This window comes from Dermacentor albipictus, chromosome 1, assembly GCF_038994185.2.
Source record: "Dermacentor albipictus isolate Rhodes 1998 colony chromosome 1, USDA_Dalb.pri_finalv2, whole genome shotgun sequence".
NCBI lineage: Eukaryota > Metazoa > Arthropoda > Arachnida > Ixodida > Ixodidae > Dermacentor > Dermacentor albipictus.
Genome location: NC_091821.1, coordinates 112710390 through 112724854, shown reverse-complemented (window position 1 = coordinate 112724854; position 14465 = coordinate 112710390). Strand labels below are relative to the sequence as shown.

General features: G+C 42.1%; 1 protein-coding gene across 4 annotated transcripts in view; it reads right to left on the bottom strand.

Moving 5' to 3' along the window:
* GAPcenA (GTPase activating protein and centrosome-associated) overlaps positions 1 to 14132 on the bottom strand; it is a 127671-nt gene extending 113539 nt beyond the window's left edge. For 2 of the 4 annotated variants that reach the window (XM_070524823.1, XM_070524833.1), the window contains exons 1-3: positions 13895 to 14132; positions 6297 to 6481; positions 3247 to 3364 (exon numbers count right to left, since the gene is read on the bottom strand). In XM_070524823.1, the coding sequence (XP_070380924.1) occupies positions 3247 to 3364; positions 6297 to 6455 (277 nt within the window). In that variant the 5' untranslated portion in view covers positions 6456 to 6481; positions 13895 to 14132. Of the gene's footprint in view, positions 1 to 3246; positions 3365 to 6296; positions 6482 to 6749; positions 6837 to 13474; positions 13567 to 13894 lie in introns of all 4 variants that reach the window. The other 2 variants (XM_070524831.1, XM_070524829.1) reach the window with 2 other exon arrangements.
* Positions 14133 to 14465: the final 333 nt, after the last annotated feature.

Sequence of the window (14465 nt, the reverse complement as noted above, 5' to 3'; positions counted from 1 at the left end):
TACTTTTAACAAACTTCCTGCATTGTGAATGGTGGACCATTCGTGACCGGATGCCTCTTTGTGCTGCCTGTATGTCAGTTTATATCCAACAGACGCGTTTATATCCAACAGACGTGTGTAAAATATGCGGACAGAGAGCAACGCTGCGACACATGCTCTGGGAATGTGCCGGCGACAACGGTAATCAAAGCAGCTCCGCTCGCGACGCGTTCATAATTGTGGCTGTTGCCAGAGCAGGAGAAGGCTCGAGCTCGCTTCTTCCCGACGCCACCCCGGATGCGGGAGTTGCCGGGGGCCTTCTCCGTAGGCGTCGCCACCGCTGGGAGGCGGCTATCAAAAGTTCAGAACTGGCAGACCAGCTCTGGGCCGTCTGGCAAGCTGAAGATGCCACTCGAGTCCAAGGACTTCGAGCCGTCACCTGAGGCCACCACAGCAAGAACTGCCGGACTATTCTTTAATAAAGTTTCTTCTTCTTCCATGATCAGAATAACAGGGCCCATGATTAGAATATTTTAGCCTCTTGTAAATAGTAGCACATTAAGAGCCAGAACACCTAGTCTCGTTTCTGCATTGAAAGCACAAGCAGCATGAGTAAGTGCTGGGGTTACTGATGCTTCTAAATGACTGCTTGCTACGACAATTGCCTAATTACAATACAGTTTCAACAGTGCAGCTCCGAACCCTTGCCGGGTGCCTTAATCCTGTGCTAAAAGCCCCACTGAAGATGTTTAGTTGTGAGATTTGTCTTACATTTATCCTACCTGAATCTCGTTCAGAAAGGGCATTACTTTGCCGAGAAATCCAAAGCGCACAAGGCAGCTCAGTTTCCTTTTCTTTATCATTAAACCAAGTAATTCTGTGGAAGCCACCCATGCAGTAACGGTTACATTGTTTTGACCTCCTGATAAGATACTGCTCACAGTTTAACAGAAAATGAACAGCTGTGCTTGGTGAACAATCTGGCGCTATGCGCAACCGAGAGATGACACTTACTTATGGGTGAGTAGGGGTGCAACAGCCCAGATGTTTGCTGAAGTTTACAAGTGGCAACACTGGCACTTCGTTGAAAATGTGTGATGCTTAACTTCAGGCAAATATTAAAAAGCCTACTGAAGTGTTAAGATGCACGGCGGCCACATTTTGATGGGGGTGAAATGCAAAAGCACCCATGTATTTAGATTTATGTGTGCGCTGAAGAAACCCAGGTGGTCAAAATTAATGTGCAGTTCCCAACTACGCCATGCCTCACAAGCATATCGTGATTTTGGCCCGTAAAATCCTACTAGAGGGTTTTTTTTTTTTTTTCCTGAGATTGCCGCAAGCTGCATGTTATCATGGCTATTTTCTTCCCCTGGGCATTCATTTCTCAAGGAAGAATACAGGGACGAGATAGAAAAACATAGACGAGTGCAGACTATCGAACTATCTCGTCCATTTTTAATTGCACCATTTTTTCTTGAGTATGGATTGTAGTGTCATTGCACCAGCAGTGTCTCAGAACGCCGCCAGTGTCTCGGCAAAAGCTACATAAACGCATGCTCTGGAATAAAGAGCATTCCTTCGTTGGCTCCAGTGTGCATCTGCCTTGCTATATCATGGATTACCAACACACCCAACATTCAGTACTTCTAAAATAGTTCATTTCATGGCAGAAGACGTGCTCAGGCAGTTATTTATGCAAGTTGAATGTTCAATGTAGTTACACGAAAATAAAGCAACGGTTGTGGAAGTTTAGAAAGCTAAAATACCGAGGCTTCCCCACAAACAACCACAGCGGTAGCAGTGTTCGCATGCTCTCTCATGTACAGTTGCGTCTGCTGAGACCCTACTGAAGGAGTTCAAGAAGGAGGCACCTCAGACTGAGGTGTCTACTAAATATTCAAAATATTTTAGGGGGACAAGCTGGAGGATCTGCTCTATGCGCACCATGTATCCTACAATCTAAAGATGATGACAAGCAAATACAGTGTACAGGTGGTTTTCTGCACCCCGCAATCTGTCCAATTTGTGCAGTAGAGTTAGCAGAACCGAACACAAGGAACCACAATGCACAGCTAGGCATATAAGGTGATTCATGCTGCGCGCCCCTGGTGTGGTTTGCAGAATTCCACTGGCATGCGGCTAAGAGCACATTGCTCAGACAGGTTGCTGTCTTGATAACAGGCTAAGGGAGCGTGCAGCATCACTTTTGTTTGCTGGCAGGACTCATTTGCCAGCTCACTGCAATGCTTGGGCAGCCATCCTGAATTTAGAGACACGGGCATTCTTCAGCAGGCTAAAGAAGAGGTGCAACAAAAGGTTCCTGAGGCTGTGGAGACACTTAGGTTGTGGCTTGCTGCGTGCCTGCTATTTCTTTGACAGAAACAAGTTGTTTTTAGCTGCAGATAGGTGTGTGAGCAATGCAACAGCTCTTCTGCAAATTGTTTTTCTTGCATGTTTGAGGCTTCCTTTCTTTCTTTTCTTTGTCCTATTTTACATAATTTATGCACTGTGTGATGTTTTAACCCTGTGTACGATAGCGTTGAGAGCGATTTTGGCTGGCTTCGCATAAATGCCACAGCCCACCTGGGTGGAGGTTGTCCATGAAAGCTTGAATAACAGCGCAAGGACAGCAGAGGGGACAGAGGAAAAAATTCAGCTCTTTGTTCTCTCCTAAAACCTAAAACCTAAAAGCATGGTTACCCAACAAGCCCAATCATACACCCTTCTTAATCACATTTTTCGTACAACAGGCCCTTTTCAATGACAGCACTCTGTTCTTTCTTCTGTACCCTCTGCTGTCCTTGTTCTGTTATTCAAACTTAAAAGCATGTTTCACCAACAAGCCCAATCCTACACCCTTCTTCCATTAAACCTTTGGTTTAAGTTAGTGCTTGTGTGTCCTGTTCTACTTTTTCAGTCTAATGCGTTTTCACACAATTTTCACTATTTAACAATGTACCAACTGGCCCAAATGTCTACCCTTCTGGCAAACAAAATGAACTTTGCTTAGGATACCAGTGCCTTCAAGTTTTCTATGTATAAAGACAGATTTGAATGCAAGAAATGCAAAGTTGATTTTATACACCCTTTTAACTGTAACTTCCTGTTTGCCACACAATCTCCAAGAAGCATAAAGCATTTGTGCAAGCTGCATTTACATAGCTCCCATTGTGTTTTAACTAAAATTAGTGAAAGTTTAACAGTGAAGGCATCATTCCACATGAGGTTCAACACATGCAGAAAAGCACATTAAGGGTACAGTACCAGACTCTAGCGATGACGACCTTGGCTTGGGCTCTGGCATGGCTTCTTCTGGAGAACTCTCGAATGGGGTCTTCATTTCACCGTCTCCACCCTTTTCGTCACTACTATGGGCTGAATCCTAGAGAGAAACGAAGCACAAATTTAATTCTTTAAAATGGGGGGGGGGGGGGGGGGCACTATATCCTCTATTAATTAGCTGTGCCTGCAATTAAAATGGCAGTAGAAAAAAATATAGTAGACTCTTTCAGTTGAATTCTTCTATATGAAAAACAATGCGTGAACATTTAGTTGCTTTCCCAGAAAAGCAATGCAAAAAAGCATGGCTTAACATGAACTACTGATTCGGCTAAGCTGAACTTCTGCAGCCTCCACTTAAGCCTGCTACTAAAGTCAGAAAGAGGCCCGCATAAGCAGAGGGGGACACGACTCTGATAGCTACATGAAAAGCAAATTATATTTCTGTGGACCTAAACAGCTATGCTGACATTAATGATGTGGAAACCTGCAGAATTTACACCAGAGAAACAATAATTGAGGACGTCCTCAATGCGCTTCTGCAGGCTGGTGATTGGGTGAGGGTACTGCCCAGGAGCCACAAGACTACGCTTCACACATGATGCAGCTAATAATGCCCTGAATACTATGATGCATTATCTTTAACAACATAAGGGCATTCATTTTTGAGCAAGCTAGGTGAAATGACAGCGTATGTGACAGTGCACAGATTTGCATAGCCCCAACAAGCAACAATTACTCAGTGGCTTAACTCTTTCCTTACCATGGGAAAATTGGCTACCTTTTAAAAGCTTTAGTAATGATTTTTTATTAATATTATCAAGGTTACAATGTCATGCTATACATCAATTGAAAGCTAAATTAACTGTACTTTTTAATGATCTTAATTTTAAAATATGCTAGGGAATAATATCATCATGTAATATTACTTGTGAAGCACAAAATTTATTGAACAGTGGATAAAACATTTGCATTGTTGTGTTGATAACATAAAAAAGTAGAAACAAGGGAAAAAGATCTGAAATACGCAAATTGTTTTCACATCAACTGCCTATAATGTTCTACCAGGTCATAAGGAACATGAGCTACAAAAAATGCTTTCTGCCTAGTGAAACCTGCTTAGTGGTTATGAGGGCCTCCACCATTGTCTTAACTAAAATGTGATGACTCCATTCATCCTTAAAGTCACTGCTGCAAGATGCAACCAAACAATCACTTGAATATGCAACAGAATTGCATGAACAAAGTCATTTGCACGAAGGTCCAGTGACCGAAGTGTCTGCTACCCTAATGATTAAAGGATATGCCGTAACCACTGTAACTTGCTGCCACTTAGGAGAAAAAAACTATTCAGGAAACGAAAGTTTAGTTCATAGACAATAAACTAGATGGCAGCAAGTCTGTAGGGGGGCTGGCAGTTTTAAATTTTCATGCAGCACATATGGGACATATATTACCCCTGCTTTATTGGTGTAGTAAGGAAAGAGTTAAGTATGACTTCATAAAGCTGTACTCCGTGTGACGCAAGTTCAATAAGTGCCTCTTTTTGGCATCTTCGTTTTCGTTTTAATGCAGTCTCATTTATTATTTTGTGCCATGTACATGTGGACACATGAGGTGTACCAGATGTGTTATGTGCATCACTTAGGGGCCCCTCACTAGATCTGGCCATTTTGAGCTGCCAAGCACAGTGCGTACAATGTGTGCTAACGATTGTGTCTGCAAAATATTACAGAGCTACGTGTCCGGAAAAGAGCTGAAATTTCAAACCAAACAGCATGCATCCTTCTCATCATGGGTGCTGTGGTCCCAGCTGGAGAGTCGACATCAGTCGCACAAGTGTGCATATGTAAATGGAAGTGCTAAGACATTACTCACAGTGACACGAGACTTCGAGAATTATTCGAGGCAACATCAGTTATTTATTTGATCTGTTGCTTCAATAGATGAACTAAATTTTAGAGAAATAATAAGACATACAAACCTAATGTCTTCGTGTCATTGTTTTACTTCGTACTGTAGCAATAGAGATGTACTTACATTTTGTGTGCTTGTTCACACGTCATGCAGTTGCGTGCACAGAGAATGAAACTATGTCATTTCCTTCCACTGTTCCTGTGCACAATTATGCTCTTTCATCCGCTCACACCTACCTCGATGTTCATTTGGCACTGACTCATCATACAGCTAGTCTGACAGCGGTTCCAGTGGCAGAACAATGTGGTATATCGCAGTAAGGATCCACGAGCCGGGCCAGCCTCTCCAAACATGTGCGCACTGAGGGATCCATTTCGCAGAAGCAGCCAGATAACAACACAGGTGTTCTCATGCACAGCTAGCAAGATCATACACAGAGCAAAATGAAAGAAACGCAACCACTCGTGGGCTTGCGCACAAGAGCATCACTTGGAAGTATGCCGCGCTGCAAGGATGCATGAAAAAAAAAAGGCAAGGACCATAACGTGTATGTGATGCTACCCTCCGGCTCCGGTATGGGAGAACACAGGGAAGAAATTTCACTTGCGGAGGCTAGATGGGGCAAGTGGTGAGAGTGTTGATGTTGGTAGTGAAGCTAACCTCCTGAAATCAATGGTTCATGACACTTCAAATATTTCTCTCTCTGCTAATAATGAACCAATTAAAAAATTATTTCAGTAGAACGCTCCCTACACGGCATGTAACAATTTGCTATGTGGCCTGGCGAGGGGCCCTTTAAGGTGAACTTCTGATAAGACAAACATGTCTTTACAGTCCTTTTAAGTTCGTCTTAACAGGGGACTACTGTGCACACAGGTGCGCACACACCACCACACGCACGCACACGCACGCATGCACGCACGCACACACACAAAATGTAGTACTTCTTCATCCCTGTTTGCCATAGACACTGTGCATGCTGTCTCCATGCTGTGTACTTTGGCTATGCTTCAACAGTAAACCAAACTTATGATAAATGGGACAAGTATTGCTGGCCCTTTGTTGTCTCACGACATTCTACTGTATTGCTTGCAGGAAGGAGTGTGCTCCCCACCCACCTTTTGCAGAGAAGACCCTTCAGCTAGCAGCTCTCCCAAGTGACTCTGCAGTTGATCCTGGCTGCCATTGCCAGCTATACTCAGCCGAGGTGCTTCTGGGCAGACCAGCTCGTATTCCTCGCTTGTGGCCAGCGAGTCCGAGCTGGCCTCCTCTTCCATGACCTTCTCTCAGTGGGACTCCTCCCCTGCATACACCATACCAACCTGTGTCACACAACTCACGCAGTCCGATCGCGACAATTTCTGGATGAGGCTTTTTGTCCCGGGACTAAAAACAAGAAAAATCAACGTTACCCTTCCCTTCTTGAAGTAAATGCGCCATTTCATGGTTACATATTTTGTTTAAAAATAAATATTACTTGCAACATATTCAAACATGTGCAGTACAGCATCACTGTAACAACTAAACCCCGTAAAAGCAACATAGCGACCCAAGACACAGGCTGTACTTACAATTCTGCCACTGCAAATGTGTCCTAAGAATGTCATGGTTATAGAAGAGTCATTTTTGTCCTGTAGCGCTTGTGCATCTTTTATGCCCTGTGGATGAGGCAGTGGATGCAACATAGGCATACTCAGCAATGTATGCTGCTACTGCACTCTGTATGATGCAGTCAAATGCATGCAGTCGGGATGGGATCACATGAAACTTGGTAGCTCCATTTTAACAATGCTGTACTGTAATGCCATACATCTAATTCTAGCTTAATTGTTGGTCTTTTGAATTAGCATAATGTAGAAGTAATCCAGGAAAATGCTTGTGAGCCTGTAGAATTTAAAATTCAGAATGAACACTTATAATAGCAACAAAGAGTATATTTACTTTTTGTTTTACTGTAATATACATTTTGTTGAAATGCATGATAACTTTTAAAAGTCCAAAACATAAGCAAACATGCACTGCATCTACAGATTAAACTTAGTACATTTGACCAGGCTAAAGAAATTTGTGCTTTTGTGGAGTGATAAAGTTAGCTGCTGTGATGCCTGCACAATGGGCTTGAATCGAGTTGCCCATAATGGGGAAAAGGTACACTTTGCTAGCTATATTTTCATAGCATACCTACTAGTTCATTTTATTCCATATATATTTAGATATATATTCAGACCTGTTGCATTGATTATGACAGCTGGCAACCTGTCTGACCTATTTCACAAAGATTGGTCAGATCAGATTCTCTTTGAAAACAAGCTATTCTAGCTGGTCACTTAGCCCCATATTCAGAAATGCATCTTAACTTGAAGCCCATGCATGACTTGATATAACTGACGCCTGGTGCTTAGGAACTCAAGACGCTCACATTGCGTTACGTTTAGTTCGTTCACGGCACGTGTCATTTAAATCAAGTGAAGCGTGGGTTTCAAGTTAAGATGCATTTCTGAATATGGGGGTTAGAGCTAGCCAGTAACCTACAAATCACGTCCAGCACATCTCTGTAGAATAAGACTGCTGATATGAGAACCACTGACACAGTGAAAAGAAAAAAATCACTCAGCAAGCTGGTGCAAAAAGCCAGGTGGACACGTTCAAGTTGAATTCTCACACAAGGTATGTTTGACATATTATCTTGCACAGATATTATTGATAGACTAAAAGTGAACCACTGGGAACACAAATGATCACTTAGTATTTGAGGAAAATAAAAGCCAAAGGAATGAGCATGCGCATGTCCATGCTGGAGGAACCAGGCAGGCCACAAGCAACTAACTGTATTGAACTTAAATCGCAATCAGAGACCAGAGAAGACAAAGAGCTAAGAAAACCACTGCACTGGTCAATGTGTTGGGAGTGTTAGCATGGAAATGGCTTGGGGTATGAGTGCAAGCCTGGAGTCGTGAGTGGCTCCATGCCGTTATCATCCATGCTGTATGCAGCTACAATGTCATGAGCACAATTTGCACTGTTCGATTTGGGAAGTGCAGCACATGCTACAGGCCTTGCCAGACAAAAACCTCCTGTTTGAATCTTTTCAAGATGCACAAAGACTCCCAAAATTTGAAAAATGGACCAACAATAATGAGTAGTTTTCACAGCTATACACTGGATGATGATCTTTGTTAAAACACACAACATTCATTATTTGGCAGCACAAAAAAAAGTTGCAATTTGACATATTTTTTTTTAGTGCAGTAAGGACAGAGTTTATCAGAAATGTAATGACTTAATTTAAATTTTTTTGTACCTTTACTATGCATGACTGACAAACATATAGTTACCAAGCATCAAGAAATGCAAATACCTACTACTGATGTAAATGTTAGGTGTACCTAAAGAAAGTGGCTGACACAGGTCGAACATAAATGTAGTTTTATGCAATATTTCATGCATGGCACTTAGAGCCATCAGTGTCATGAAATGAAAAACATTACTGCTGCAAAGTGCAGAGTCGTGACAACGGTGCTCCAGGCACAAAATATAAAGGGGCCCTAGCTGGAACATTTTTTCTTCAACCTGAGAACAACACATTGAAGCGAGTCTTTCAATGAATGTATTCCAGAAGAAATCTTTGAAAAGGACTGACAAACAGTGAATGCTTAGTTTGTCTGCAAACTTCTTACTGTTTGCGGATTACTAGGTTACCCAAAGCATAAATGTGACCAGGTAGGTTGGTGGTGCCCCCTGGTGCTACAGAGCTCAACCAGACAGAGAGATATTACTGCGGTAACCAAGTGTATTCTACTTACATTTGGGAGTAAATGTTCAGCAGTGGTGTAATCGTGAACATGTTGCCTTTCAAATGTTTTTTCAACAAGAACACTCGTGAAACAAAACCATGTCAATAAGGCACTGTGGCCAGATGAAGCGTCGCAAGATATCACTACCAGCATCTGGTAACTCAGTATTATGCAAACACCATCGCATATACCTTACCGCCCGACACGCTAACCCCCGCATTCAGAAATGTATCTTAACTTGAAGCCCATGCTTGACTTGATATGTTCCAACAACGATATGTTCCTCCAACGACGCCTGGTGCGAATGCACCCAAGACACTCACTGCATTTCCTTTGGTGCATTCACGACAGGCGTCCTTTAAATCAAGCGTGGGCTTCAAGTTAAGATACATTTATGAATACGGCAATAAATCTCTCTAACAATGGATATAAAACAAATTGAGCAATGCTTACTTTTTCCACTCCCCTTAACATAACATTTCTTCCTCACAGTTGGCCACCAATAGCCAATGCCCTGCCTAGTGCTATGTTCATACTTTTCATGTTTCTGCTGTGCATTTATGGTAGCCCTTGAAGGTTGGCATTTGACAAATGTGGCTGAGAGTGAAAAAAGAGCGGTGACAGGACAAGCAGGATGCTGCAACTTCCTTGTTCACTAAAAGATTTGAAGGGGTGTGCCATGGTCCAGATGCACGCAATAGCTGGCACCTATGGGCTGTAACGATGCCACTGATGGGGTAAACTGGAGGGCACCTCTAAACCCCCAGGAGAGAGAGAGAGAGCAATCTTTTAAGCAAGACTGTTGGCGTCCTTTTACATGTAGCAGAATATTAGTTGGCTGTAGAAATGCTTCCACAGCCAACTATATTTCTGGTGCATGTAGAAGAGGGTCAACAGTTGAGCAGAAATTACTTGAGTTGAGCAGAGTAGCTTGAGCTGAAACAGTGCAAAAATACAGGACATAAAGAAGTGACCGCTGTCTGTCCCTTACGTCTAGTTCTTTTGCGCTGTTTCTGCTCAATGATCTGGCTCATATGTTCATGGAAGCATTGCCTGCAGATTACAAACATTTTCTTGGTGTTAAAAACATGTTGCACTGCCCCTTTAAGAATGCAAGAGTAAAATGTTTCATCTTCTTGCACGACCCTGCTCCTGCCAGTTTTCTTTGATTCTCATGGTTCAAGGAGAACAGACAAACAAATTGTGAAAAAGAAAACAAACTCTACTTTGAGTGTGTATATGTGCAAGTGCATGCGTGTGCAATCCAAGCATGTTACTACAGGTTTTGGTGATTACTGTCAGTTTCAGTAGCAATGCCACATGTTTTACTTCATTGTGTAGGCTCTTTGCCCTGCAAGAGTGAGCAGCACCCCAAGAGACACATATCCAATGAAACCAGGCAAATAATGAATGTTAACAACACCACCTGTGTACACTTTATGTGAAATGAAGCATTTACGTCCCTGCACTTTAGACTATTCATAAAATGAGCAAGTGAGAAGCCCTTTATTAATTAATTTATTATTATCTTTATTAATTTGTGGTACATAGGATTCAGTCTTAGAGTACAGCTTGAGATGACACTGTAGTGCTGTAGCTCTGCCGCGTTCTTCATTGTGCATCGATACCTTAGCACATGGGCATTTCTTATATTTTCATTTAATACATAAATCTTTATTGTAGACGACAAATGACCAGTTTCGCCTGTGGAAGGTGGCTGCATAATGTAGGCATAAGAAGAGAGCAATGGCAAAAAGCATAGGTCTAAACAACACTTCCACAGTGACAGTGCTAAATATCAACCAACATTTGATAAGCTAGGTCTGCCTCCATGAGCTCCATTTTCATATCAGTGAACACCATGGCTGATATAGGGATTCTTTTTTTTTTTAATTCAATTCCTTTCTTATCTACCGATCACAACCGGCCAAAGTGATAATGTAGGCAGAGTGCCACTCAGATCACTGATGAAGAGCAAAATGGAAAAGAATCAGAATAGAATCACTTCATTATGCCAGCCCATATCACGGCATATACAGTTAGCTGATCAAGCGCATAAAGACAAGAGCTTAGCATGATGCTTTATTTGAAGTGAAGCACAATCACTAAATGCATGCTAGCTGTAAGGACATAACAAGGAGAGAGTATGGCAGCCATATGCCATATGATCTCGAAACAGTGAAGTGTAGCAGCATTACATCACCAGCTGGGCTGCAGTGTCTAGAATGACTGGTGACGTGATGGAATTCTCCATCAGCTCACTCATGGCCAAGGCAACATGAGGTGAGTAGCAGTGGTGGTGATAGTGTGCAGTGATGGCGACAACTGTTGATAAAATGATGCAAAAGACTATGCCCAGAGCAGAGATGACGCCCAAATGAAGGTCGTGTGATGTATACAACACACTCTATTGGCTGACTAGGTTGCCATCATCTGGGTCACTGCTGTGAAGATGTGAAGGTAGCTGGAGAGGCAGGCCATTCTATATGATTTATTCACAAAATGGAGAAGCAGCAAGGTAAATGTTATGTCCAGCTCAACCAATTCTCCCGTAGCCAACAACCTGAGGAATGCGAGGTGAGCTATGGCGATGATTACCAATAAAGCTGATGCTACACTAGTCAATGGAATGAAATGCGGGGCAAGGCCACAGTAAACTTTCCCTTCATTCGTTCTTAGGTTGCCAGCCTAATGCTCTTTCATTCAGCCTGCATAATAATGCTTATGAAATGTATTTTCTTGTTTGTCAAATATGTTAAAAGTCTCCATTTGTGTATTTTATACGTCAACATTTTGTAAAGTTCTTGTATCTGTGACTCATTCCCACACTACTAAAATCCTGAACAGGGATTGCAGCATTCACAAATAAAAATAAAAATTAGGTACTGCTAGAATACAGCTAGAATATGAAGGGCACGCTTGTGCCTGCTCCTTGTGTGTTGTCAAATGCCTTTGGTGTTGCTATTTGTGCTTCTGCATAAAAACAAAAAACGATCAACAGGCAGTGGCCACTGAATGCACACTTTTTACCTGACAGAGCATCTCCATTCACTAGGTTCAAATGTGCTCTTTTTGCCTAGAGCAAGGGACAAGTGCTGTTCTAGCAGCTGCAATGTAAATGAGAATGGCATGCATTAAAATGAGATACAATGCAATTGCAGTGGTGGTTCAATCAGCCAACATGATGCCGCTATTTATCCTGTGGCTCTGCAAGCCAAATATGCAGCATGGCAGAAATCAAAGCTATACCTCACACATAACTGGAATGTTAGAACCCATGACACATTCAGAAACTAAGATCAATAGTACTACAATTTGATGGAACTATTTCAAGCATGAGCTGTCACTTTCTGTGTCAAAAGTGATAGCAGTTGTACAACTTTTTAGTTTAGCTATATGCCAGTGTGCTCCGTATTTCTCGAGATGAAAAAATTACGTCTTTCATGTGGCTGTACAGTTTAATGATAACACAAGTATGGAGATATCCAAAAGAAATAACTCCCCGCTGCACAGCTATGCTCATCATCATCAGCAGCAGCCTATTTTATGTCCACTGCAGGACGAAGCTACGCTAAAGAAAGGTACAATTATTCCCTTAGTCATTTAATTTTGAAGCTTGCTGAAGCTCTGAAGCTTTTAAAATATTGAGTGATGAAATTTAACATCCCAGAGTACCATCTTGGCTGTAAATGACACATAGTGGCCAGTTGCAGATCAATTTTCCTTACTTAGAATTTTTTAACATGAACCTAGACCAAGTACACAAGCTCTTTTGCATTCTGCTCTGAATAAAACGAGACCACTGTGGTTGGGAATCAGACTGGCTGCCTCATTTTAAGCAGCAGATGCCACATAGTCACTGAGCCATTACAGCAGGTAGCTTTATTAGCATTAGGAAGGAAATGGGTCAGCAAAGATCATCATCATTACTAAGTACACAAAACCAATCCATATTCAGTAAGTGTTCAGAATTCATATTCAGTAAGTATCCGAAGCCACTACCTAAGACGAATTATATCAGTGCATAACTGTAGCATTAATTGATAAACTCAATTGATAAAAAACTTGCTTGAGGTCAATGAAGATAAAAAGAAAAGTAAACGCACGTCGTGAGAAACTACCTTGCCATTTGCACAATAGCTGACCGTGCATTTGTTGTTGCTTTTTTTTTTCTTTACGGTAACAGCATGGTGTAGGAATATTATGCACCGTGGGTAACAGTCATAGCCAGCCTACACAATTCCCTTAAATTCGGCGATGCAAAGGAAAGGGTCCTCTTTGGAAAGATTTTTTTTTTTTAAATACCTTGGAAAAGTTGAAACGATTGGCTTGCCATCGGTGTAGCTGAAACTCAAATTTTCCTCGGAAACCAATAGATACTAAAGACTGCAGCTAACTACGGACGACATGACACATGACAACAAGCCACAGCTGAAAGCAATCGGACAAACGAAACACAACACAGCAAAGCAGCGAAATCAGACTCCGTATAGGAGACTTACACAACAAGAGTGCGCTGTTTATCAGCAGCTGACTGCTCTAGCCCACATGATTGTTTTCACTCGATCGCTACCAATACGTCCACGGCAGTTACCTGCGATGAGCGTAACGAACGAACGAGTGTTACACGCAACATAATCCGTGGAGCGCCATCAACGAAATCTGTAAAAGTTTTTTTTTTTTTTTAAAGAAAAGAAACTAAAAACGTACAGACGATTTGAGTGCACGTTACACCCCCTCCTTCTGCAGCTATCTTCTGCCGGATGATTATGACCCTCGACGGGGTATGTTCATACCAATTTCATGAGGTAAAAGCAACACGCATCTATGATGTGGAACTGCAACACTTTCAGTATTAATAAACAAGGATCGCTGCTAAGCGGTGGCGAAGCGATCGTGCTGAACAATGTTTCTTCCCTTACCCATCAGCATAAGCAGAAACGACGGTAGGCCCTGACGTCTTCGTTGCTTGCAAGTAGCCTCGCACGCCGAAACTGTCGGTTCAAGTTTCTGTGAGAGCAATGTAGTAGGGTCATGCCAAAGGGGAAAAAAATAAAATCAGAGCAATAGGGTTAGGCCGCGATGCAGTAGACCAGGGCATCACCATCCCTCTAAATGCAAATACGATAGATGGCACTGATGGAGGTCTGGCAACCACAAACTGATTGTCATTGTTGCCAGATTATAAAAAAACACCTAATTTAAGGTGATTAGTCATAAGCTAAACTAAAAGTTCTTAAAAATATTATGCTATGTACAAACACAGAAAGCAACCATTGTGAAAATTACGTTTTGAGGCTACCCTGGTGACTGCCAATCGCAAAAATCATGGAAGAAGGCAAGCTTTTGTTTCTTACCTCCATGGCAGGAATACTGTTTGCGCAATCGCGCCCCAGCGCGCTCAATTTAAAACACCACAGAGCAAATTGTTGGTTCGGGATTGTTGGTAATCCATAATTAATACTGTTTTAGCGCAGAATTTACAAAAGCACA